Source organism: Nuphar pumila, unplaced genomic scaffold, assembly GCF_984573655.1.
Source record: "Nuphar pumila unplaced genomic scaffold, dmNupPumi1.hap1.1 HAP1_SCAFFOLD_282, whole genome shotgun sequence".
Classification (NCBI taxonomy): Eukaryota; Viridiplantae; Streptophyta; class Magnoliopsida; order Nymphaeales; family Nymphaeaceae; genus Nuphar; species Nuphar pumila.
This window is the reverse complement of record NW_028323258.1, coordinates 48,498-59,110: the sequence shown is the minus strand read 5'-3', so window position 1 is coordinate 59,110 and position 10,613 is coordinate 48,498. Positions and strand designations below refer to the sequence as shown.

Sequence of the window (10,613 nt, the reverse complement as noted above, 5' to 3'; positions counted from 1 at the left end):
GACGCGTGGCTGCAAGGGCAGTCTCGTCGATGCGGCTCGCAGGCGATTGCGAACATTGCGTGGGCATATGCGACCCTGGGGATGGCCATGTCAGATGCGGTATGTCTTTGACCTTTGCTTAGACTGTAGAGCAATGCATTCAGCATATGTCATTGCACTTTGACCTCGTCCACTGTCTGTTGAGAAATTGCACATGCTATGCAATGAGGTAATGCTCAAGCCTGTGGCAAATGATATTGTCGTGTTGTAGGACTGCCTTGCAGGTTACAAATTGCCTGGCAGGGACGATGTGTGGGCAGCATTCACTACACTGTGTTCAGAGATTTCATCACACCACTGGTTATAATCAGCATGCTGGCTGTCACACTTTGAATGTCTTTCTCTTGTTTTGGTGTGAGGCGCAAGGAAACCCAGCTCCGTGTGTCACTGTGTACGGCTTGACGCTGTGTGCATGGCCACAGATGATCAAGCAATGGGCATCCGAGACCCGCACAATCCTGGCGAAACACTCAGGAGATGATTCTGCGTTCTCAAATCAGGAAGTCTGCATATTGATGTGGTCGCTAGGCCGCATCCACTCGCGTTCGACGGAGGATGACGCTCTCAGCCACATGCGCAGGTGTGGTGCTAAAGACTGCGGGGACAAGAACTTGTACTACATTGCTCTTCGATATTGGGGGTTGTCAAATGGCGGCAAATAGAGTAATGCCCATCTCAGCCACAACAGGTGGTGCTTAGCACTTCCGTCCTTGGTCAAGTCACTTGCTGGCATCGTTCTGCGGTAGTCCAGTGCCCGTGACCTCGTTGCCAAGAGACACCCACCAATTCCGCAAGTTGTTCTTCCGAGCGAAGATCTCGAGGTAGCGGCCTGCACACGTGCAGTGTCATCAGCTTGGTAGACGCATCACACACTAAGGCTCATTGACATGCACCCATCATATCTGAGCGAGGCGAGAACAAAGGTGTGGTATGCAACCCACATGTCCGGGCAGATGCTAAAACTCTACGACATTTCCAAATATTTTCAGCCTTGCAGCTCAACGTAACACAAATTCCGTCGCAGCTCGTATGTTAAAGCTATGCGCTATAAGCACATCGCTGAACAGGTGATATATGGGGCTAAATACTAATGTAAATAGCATAGATGGTTTGATATAGCTCATGAGAGTAACATCTGCTCATAGTGAAGTTTTGCGTGATGCAAGTTTTGCATGAGTATACGAACAGCGGTTGCGAATGGCACACTTTCTGCGCATATCATGCGCCTGCTCTTTGCACAATCTCACAGGTTACACACGCTGATCCTCAAGCCAAACTATCGTGCCACAGCTCTGCTGATGCACTTTCGAACTCTTGAGGCGTATCATGGGGCACACATTTGGTCAGGGGCGTGGGGTTAGTGGATTGCCGCGCACCACGGAGATCGCAACATGAGAGGTCGCTGTGGCAGGGTTTTGCCAGTGCAGATGACCCCGGTCTATCCCCAGAATCGATGCTTTTCCAGGAGTCTGCACCTGCACATTGCACGGTCTGGCACAGCTCTACATTGTGGGATGTGTATCTGACAACCCTGAACCGAAGGAGCACACCGTTTGGCACCATCTCCTCAATTAGTTCATAGATCTGCTCGGGTTTCTGGCTCTGCCCCCTCCTCTCACCGAAGATCACATCGCTGCCAATATTGGGTTTGAATCCAGCTGCATCAGCGCCTCTCTGCCCGACCAGGCACACTTCCTTTGCATGCTGTAGGTAGAAGCCGTGGCTTTTCGCTAGTCGCCTGTTGACCGTCATCTTGACCCATACGATTTCATCGACTAGCCTGCATCCACATCACGATGTGACCCACGCAATGGCAGCAAGCGCTACGTCATGTCACAGATCGACGGCTGCTGCGATTAGAGAACTCAGAATAGGCGAATCTTGCCCTGGCCGGAGGCACGATCATTTTAACTATATTGCTGGCTGCATGAGTGTCACAAGTGTTTGACACGAGAATGGCTCAGCACAACGTAACAGTTGGTGATGTGAGTACCTGTAGCCCCACTTCTCGAATAGGTCCACACAGAACTGGAACTTGGCATTGATGACCCAAATAAAGAGCAGACCGTTGCTTTGCAGCTTGGGAATGGGAAGCTCGGCTATGTGCTTGTCCGTCAACTGGCTGTATCCAAGCGCAACACCTCGTGTAGGATTGGAGGTTGCCAACTGCCACGGCGGGTCCATCATGATTACATCGAACTGGGTGTTGTTATAAAGGATGCTCCAATCGTAAGTCCTGACATTAGCATGTATCGGCACGCAGAACTCTGGAACCTGCAAGAGGCGCAGGGCTGATCATTCATCATACAAATAAACTCAATTTCCTTTCGAAACCGCCAAGACTTTCCAGATTGGACTCATGTGTCTTCGTCACGTCAGAACCCTGAGCTCCAGAACCCTGACCCGGTAGGGCGTGGTTCGAGGTAATCTTGCGGTCACGCTAAGTGAACTGCGCTGCCATTGCGAAACCTCAATGTTCTTGCATACTAATGCCGTCGCGCACGTAATTTGCCGTTGCAGATGCCATTTTCCAACATGCGACAAGCATACATGATAAGGCAGGCTGAATTGACCATGCAGATTTATGGAAAGGTGTTTCGATTCTTCTTGCGCGCTTAACAAACTGAATATTACAGCATGGCCTGCAAGCGTTTCTGAAACAGCTCTGGACAAACTAAATCCCTAAAAAGCACACCTGCCATTGCTGTGGGTCCAGGTCGTCAACATTACCGTATTCGAAATCTACACCCTCGACCCCATACTCTTTCACCAGTTTTTCTGAACCTGTCGCCGGATTTTGAGCACTCGCAGTATTATCTAGACGTTCCGCTATTGTTTGCAGTCTGCTGAGAACAAGCCGATGCTGTTGTAATTGAGCATTCAAACCGTCAGGATCTGTCGAAATACTCTCGCTTGCGACAGCAGATGCTTGGTCCAGCAGTTGTAAAACATCTGCAGAACAGTCGAAGTCATTTTTTTGAGACATGACGTCCTCGTTCGGACTAGCGCCACATGCCATACAAACGTCCATTACAGACAGAGCAGGATCGACAACTGTTATTGAGCAGGACTTTGATAGACTCGTCCGCGGGCTGCGCTTTCCGACCAGGCCCTGATTCCGGATCTGAGAGCTATTTTGTAATAGGACGATAGGTACTCACAGCGCATGCCATGATTATGTCATGCATGGGCAAGACAACGCGGGCCAAGCAGACCCAACAACTCTGTCGACCGCTGACATTCGACTCTGGGCGCAGACAGCTGAGCGCCTTCGACGAAGAAGCCTGTGGCAAAGAGCATGAGGTCGCGCTTGCAGTCCAAGAGGTGATTGCGGAGGCAGCGGAGAGCTTGGTGCCTCGTGTCGATTCCCTCAAACCTACGGACATCGTCCACGCAGTCTGCGCGCTGGCGCAGCTGCAAGTGCTCAAATCGCCACTCCTGGAGCCAGCAACTCTGCGCGCGCGTGCAACGCTGCCATTATTCAGCCCACATGAGGTATGGCATGCTATAACATGCAACAAGTTGTTGGAAACACGGGGCCAGTGAAGCCATGCTGTAGCTGACGTGTCTCGCATTGCTGATCTGGCAGCCAGCCCGCCGCGATTCCCAGCACGTGATCACAATGGAGGTGTCTGAATTTTTGGACATTGCGCGCAAGGCTGCTTGATGCAGTCGCCTCTACCTGCCTGTGCCAAAGCCCCTCCAACGCCCTCTCTTGTAAGTCGCTTGCCTGGTATTGAAAATAAAGGCCCTTGCAATCCAGAACCAAAGAAGTCCCCCCTTCATGGCTGCACTCTTTCAAGCTGATCATGTTATCATTGCAGTCAAAATGGTTCGACCCTGCGATGCATGAGAATCAAATGGCTTAGGTAAGCAAGTCTGAAGGAAATGAGGTGCCCGTGCCCATCGCCGCTGAAAAAGCTGAATATAACCAATTCTGCCATTCGGGTCACGTTGTGACAGAGATACCCCAATGCACATCACGATGTCTGCCTTTGTTCGAGGAAGCGTGCGGTATGTCCCTGCCAGGGCGGGTGCGTGTCTCGGCAGGCTGGGTGGTATTAAATCAGTCTTGTGGGCTAGGGACAGATCCGCAGTTCAACTCACTGACGCTAATGAATTGGACGCATCATCCTGCGATTTGTTTACTGTCATGTTGGCTGAACGGTTGGGTGAGCAGTTGCATGTTTGGGCTGGCGCGGTGCTGAACTCCACTTGTCACATTGCTCGAGAGTGATGATGATGATGGTGTATCTTTTTACAACACTATTACATACTATTATCTATGTGATGTAATAATGGTGTATCTTTTTAAAACACTAATATCTACTAATATCTATGTGATGTAATGATGGTGTATCTTTTTACAACAATATCGCATCCACATGGACCTTGGCAACAACTCCAAGACCTACTTGAGAACAGCGCTACCGTTCCCCTCTTCTGAGGCAAGCGTACCTCGACCAGCCTGACTTATCATAGCCTGACCTGACATGTCTCCTTCTTCTTCGTCTTGTGCCCTGCAAGAAAGCAGATCAGCTACAGCTGACCAAAAACGGCCCGTCAATTCCTTTGGTGATGGGGTCAGAAACTGCTGCACACCTGGTTCCTCCACCATGATCGACGGAGAACTCCTGTATGCAGGTTGTGGCGCTGACCAGTGCCCTTGGTACATTGAGGCATCTCAGCCGGCCATTACTCATGGACTGTGCGCAGTGCTGCGCCAACGAACCCGAGCAGTTCTCAGCCCGCGATGTCGCTTCCATTCTGTTCACCCTCGGTCACTTTGCAACGGTCTTTGATGACACAGAGACCACCATCCTGGAGGTAGGTCAGCTGCCTCGGTGACCGTGCTGCTTCGTCTTCACACTTCTCTGCACGAACATCTTGACATCGAGACTCACTCAAGCAAGGTTTTTTTGCTGTGATTTCCTTGACGTGTACGCACATAACGCTCTCAATCAGCCTGCACCGAAGCATATGCCTGGTACAAGGAATGCTGAAATTCTATATCTAATTGTGTAGGTGCTCACCTCAAACATGTGCAGCTAGCATGCGTGCCGTTGTTGGGCTTCGAGCGATGCTGTGTAGAGCTCTCTGGCGGACTACCTATGAGCAGATTTGCCAGGAAAGCACAGCATCTGACACACTGCACAGCAGCAGCGGAGACTGGCCATCAAATGGGAGCAAAGATGCAGAACACAAGGCTCTGTTGCGCTGCAGGAATTGGTGGAGGCGCTGGAGGTCGGATCTGATGAGCTAGATGCCGGCAGTGCAGCAGACGCTGCGTGGGGGCTCGCCGTCATGGATGCCCTAGAGCCCCCCTTCATGCGAACCTTGCTGCACATTGTGATGGCCGATCCCTCGTGCTCGCCGCCTCAGCTGTCTGGCCAGAATTTCAACACACAGGAGCAGTATGCGACAGCGACCACGTCACCTGGTAGCGCAAGCACTGCCGAGCTGTCCAGCGCAAGCTCAGCTGATGAGCTCATGGCGACTAGAACCGCACAGAATGTCCTCAAAATGTTCCATGCGCATTTGATCATGCTTGCAAATTCAGCGCTCGCGGCAGTGGACGGCAGTGGGGGCAGCAGAGAGGGCTGGTCAGCTCGCACTGACTGTGCAATGGCAGGTGACGGCCCTGAGACAAGACGCTTGAGCCCTTGGCAGCGGTACCAAGAGGTGGGGTGGTCTGATGAGCTGTGGAACTCCACGGCAAGGTCTTGGCAGCAGCAGAACCAGCACTTTACGATTAGCCGGATGCAAGGCGAAGTGAGTCGGACTCTGGACAGTCTCGGCATCGCGCATGTGAGCGAGGTCCCTGGTCCGTTCCTTGCATCAACTTTTGAAGAAGTTCTGTTTACTCACTTATACGTCAGCTGTTACAATGGCCTTCAAAGCCTAACCACTGTGCAAGCACATATCAAGCTGGGGGTTTGGCAGCTTTGAGATCTGCCAACAAGCTCCAGTTGGCTTGTGAGCTTCACGCCTTCCGATTCTGCATGAGATGTGATGCACATACACATCCCCAGAGACAAATGTGCTATACACAACATCAGCCACTTGCTGATGCATATACGCAGGCCGCGATTTCCTTTGAATCAGTTTCGCGCAGAGACATGGTTGCGTTCGCAGAGAAGCTCTTTTTTTGCACCCTGTGGCGGTTCTGCTCGCTTGTGGCGAGCAATACTGTTCAGGATGCGATGGTTTATTTAGTGCTGCGCTTGCAGGGGCGCTTACAACCAGTGACATTGTTTTGCTTCTGAACGGCTCGGCAGTTGTCGTTGAAGTTGACGGGCCGATGCACTACACTTCGAACACGCCTTGGCGCATGCTGGGGCGCACGATTGCGAGGCAGCGTGTGGCGGCAATGCAGGGCTTGCAAGTGATTCATATTCCTTTCTACCACTGGGAGGTGTGCCGCACACGGGCACAGCGCATGGAGTACTTGTCGCATGCGTTGGATGTTGCTCTTGGACCGGACTGAAAGTTCTCGGCGTGACTCATGAATGAGCGGCACACGTCATGCAATCCATTTGAACTCGTAGTGCGTAGAGGTTGTAAACTGTTTGTAGTGCTGCAGCAGTAGAGTCTGGAACAGCAAAGGACCGAAGGATGCCAAAGGTCGCGCCTGCACTAATTCTATTGTCGAAACATTCAGTTAGCAAGGACCGCCGATGTTTGATGCTTGAGAGGGCTCACGCTTCTACATCAGACACCTTGCTTGGTTGTTAGTGAGGAGTGGCTAACATTATTTTGCATTTTCATGCGCTCGTGCACCTGAATGGAATGGGTATTGTATTTGCCGAGCGCATGAGTGACGTCGAACGTAGCGTACAGATGGTTAATAGATGCAGGAATAGAGTTAGTAGTTGCAGAACGTAGCGGACAGATGCAAAATAGAGATCCACAGTATGTTATATCCGCCGATAAGATAGAGCTGCTCTGGAATCACGTTCCTGTAGGTACCCCAAGAGCTACGCTGTGCGCGTAGCGGACGTTTCAGGTATCTATGAAAATAATCAGGAAGTGCCAGGCCGTCCGTTTACAGAGACGTCGCTGGTCGAACCAAGTTTTCGAAAGCTTGGCAGGTGTGGACACGCAGGTTGCTTCTCAGTACAGATCCACAGTATTGGCAGCGCTGACATTCAGGGTACAGATCCACAGATCTTGGTGCTCACATCACGTAGATGAATGGGCCAACAGATGATCGATGGATGGAAGAGAATGATAATGTCGGTGCTGCCTACTAGCAGAAGCTGATACTAGTTGTGGGCTGTTCAACCTATGAAGCCGCCGGTTAAATGAATCTACGGGTTTGGCTGCCCCTCAAAGTATTATTGCAATGCCTGTGATGAGACGTCGTGCTGCCTGCATCCATCATACAGAGGATGGCTCGATTCTGTGGTCAGAACTTGATCACTGACCAAATGGTTGGTGGAGTCGGGAGGCAGGTTGGTTTACTGGCAAGTGAAACCTTTGGTAATGAGAAATGCATTCCGAGTGCGGGTGGTGATGATCTTCAACAAATGGACTTGACAGGTGTATTTGATCATCTGTAGCTGACATACATTCTATCCGGGTAAATGACGAAGATTCAAAACCTGTTAAGCAGGCTATGGCAAGCCAGGCTGGTCGCAGCACGGTTGCCTCTGCCTCTGAGGCTCAGGTGATGGCAATGATAGCAATAATCTGATTCTGAAGTTGCACCTGGAGTTGGCAATATCCATGTGGATGCGGTAGTGTGCGACGAGGCGCATGACTATAAAGACATAAAAGCAAATGAGTCTTCTAAATTACATGTGCTGACTGCTACCACTTCCATCGAACACTCCATGTCCCATTTGTCAATGGCACCCCTTCAGGCAACAACACTCCGGCACTCCACTGCACCTCCTCGGGTGCATTTGGGTGCTTTTTCCGGTACCACGGAGGAAAGTGCCCTCGCATGTCTAATTCAGGGTAGGCAGGCGCCTCAGTAAACTTGAGCCAGCAATCGTGGAGCGTGTGATGATGAGCATCAGGCTCAAAGCAGACCTCCGCTCCGCACCAGACAAACGTGTTGCACGGCAGGGCATCAAAAGGACCTGCATGCAAACCACGGGCGCCATCAAGAGGTCCTGCGACCAAACGACGTTCCCCGAGAGAAGAAAGAATGCAACACAATATCGCGAAGCCTGCGTCCAATTCACGTCCTCAAGAAAGAAAGAATAAAACACAACAGCGCAGATAAGCACAATTGCAAACAACAACATCGTTCTCACCGACAAATTGTCCTCAAAGCCGTCCCCCGAGTTGTATACCAGAGTTCCTCACTTTCACGTTCCGGCGTCGCAGTTCACGCGTCAGCAATCATTTACGCCCCCACCCATGCAGGGAGCTGTGCAGTTGCACAGATGAAAACAGTCCAAAGCATTTGTAATGCGCAAGGACGCTTGACTCAAGTAATTTGGTAGGTGCAGGTGAGCAGTTTTCTGACTCTGCATCACAAGGCCATCGTGACACGAGACAAACCATATTGAAAAGCAATCCAGTTCGCAGCACTTCCTTGAGGGCTATCGGTGGGCTGCTCTCGCAGTGCAAACTCGACTGCGGCAAATTAAGCGGGGTTTGATACCTTGGTTTGTTGAACACTATTGACAAATACAGAGCCTCGGAGGCCTGAGTCTATCTGGCTTTCTCAAATAACACAAGCATGATTTGAAGACATCTCTGGGCTGCATGGTGAGAACAGCATTCACACACTTGTTAGCAGCTTAGAAGCGCTGATTTTGCTTTGCCAACGATGTAGATGCAATCAGCACACGCTTTGAAAAGAAGTATCGCTTATTCCACATGTAGCCCTTTAAAATACACTATTGAGGTTGGTCGAACGTACCACTCCCCTTTGGATTCGGCTTGTGATTTTTGCACGCTCTGGCGCACTCTTCGATGGATGCCTTTTTGTTGTTGATACCCCAGCCGACGGCTAATCCATCATAGTCTGCTCGCTCCTCTATGTGCGCTATTAGTTCTTGATTACTCCCTCCTGCTTCCAAGTAGGCTGTATGCCACCGGTTGGTGGGCGAGTTCTTCAGGCAGGTTACATTGACATGTGCATACCTGCAATGGCAAGGACAGTTTACAACTTATCGAACGGTTCATGGGTTACATGACCGACAAATATTTCAGGGATTTCACTTGTTCCTAGATTGGAGACCTGGACTTGGCCGTATTTCGTGCCAATCCAGGTATGCTTGCCTCGGGTGATAGGACTGGTAGCACTGAGATCCAAGTAGTACTTGGAGTTGCCAATCTCCACCCCTATAGAAAGCATAGACCCTTGCGCTTCCCATTGAGTGCTGCACTCTTGAACATTAGGCGTGGGACCCCTTTGTTGCTGGGACCCTGCCAGTTAGGCACGAGATCAGCTTCGGTTGTCAACGCCGCCTTCTTTGGGCTGGCGTATCTCTTTTCATTTTTTAAAGTTGCCAATGTCCATGTGGATGCAGTAATGTTGTGAATATATGCATCCTCATCAGTCCGCGGCCTGTACAAACCCCATTCCAGGGAGGTAACAAAGCTGCATCACTCAGCTGATGGCTGTGTGGCTTCTTGTAACGCCAACGAAAGGTCTTCGTACATCATATGCAGCTGTGCGTTGTTCTCGGCAGATGCATGGTGGGATGCTGTGGACCTATTTCCACACACCAGCTTCATTGCTACACTTCTCCACCTGAAAGTGGCGCCCGCCGAAGCATGGTCGGGCTGTTTGAATAAACTAGCCCTCTGCATTGCACAGCATCAAGTGGGTCTGCTCATCATCCATTTCATAGCCCCACAAGTAGTACAATAACTTGCCGATGGGCTGGCATTCTGTCTGCCAACCAGATGGGGGTCCGCAAGTGGGTCATTTCATGACCAACCAGATGCATCGCCCAGATGCCGCCCCCATCATCGACACAAGAAACTGTGCCCAGAGAGCCGGTACTAGCGCCTGTTAAATAGTAAATCGACGAATCACTGAACTTTTCCCCCGCATCCGAAAAGGACGTGTCCGCGTGCAAGGTGGGTCGTACGAAACCGGCGAGTGTATGGGGTCACGATGGAACCAGAGTATGGCAGCATGCTGAACGCATGAACGATTTTCAGTGAGCTATATATTTATCTGTCATGCTTGTGCTTACAGCGGTACTTTAGGATGCATCATGGGTATAGCTTGCACAGCGGTATACGCTGAACCACTGCGATTGCCACAAAGCAAACAACGTATAATGGGCAAAGGCAAAGCACGCACCCATCAATTGCTGGCTGCCCACATACCCTAGTCATTAACGGGATGGGAGCCCTCGCTATTACGCGTTGTAGTTCGGTCTCAGGGGATGGCGGGACTTGACTATGCCAATGTGCTCGAGACTTCCTCCACGCAGTTTCCATTTCACCTTCAATCTTGCCCACCATCCTTGCAACGGTTTTAGCTTGTGCGTCCCCCCATTCTAGCACGTTGTAGGTCACAAAACATGATATTATTACAACTAATGCGATAACACAGTTCCAAGTGTACGGGCTGGTTTTCCGTCCCATTTCAAATAATT

At 50.8% G+C, this 10,613-nt stretch overlaps 1 protein-coding gene across 1 annotated transcript; it reads right to left on the bottom strand.

Annotated features, from left to right (window-relative positions):
* Positions 1 to 758: 758 nt before the first annotated feature.
* Positions 759 to 3,070, bottom strand: LOC149810581 (uncharacterized). The gene is made up of 4 exons (XM_089994191.1): positions 2,735 to 3,070; positions 2,033 to 2,313; positions 1,590 to 1,819; positions 759 to 868 (listed from the first exon to the last, which is right to left on the bottom strand). The coding sequence occupies exons 1-4, from the start codon at positions 3,068 to 3,070 to the stop codon at positions 759 to 761; spliced, it is 957 nt and encodes a 318-aa protein (XP_089850317.1).
* Between the last annotated feature and the right edge of the window lie 7,543 nt (positions 3,071 to 10,613).

What these genes read in the sequence shown, in the direction of transcription:
- LOC149810581 (XM_089994191.1), bottom strand. Translation starts at nt 3,070, where the DNA reads ATGGACGTTTGTATGGCATGTGGCGCTAGTCCGAACGAGGACGTCATG. An exon ending in TGGACCCACAGCAATGGCAG is followed by an intron (nt 2,314 to 2,734) that starts GTGTGCTTTTTA and finishes CGCCTCTTGCAG; the next exon opens with GTTCCAGAGTTCTGCGTGCC. An exon ending in TTCGAGAAGTGGGGCTACAG is followed by an intron (nt 1,820 to 2,032) that starts GTACTCACATCA and finishes ATGTGGATGCAG; the next exon opens with GCTAGTCGATGAAATCGTAT.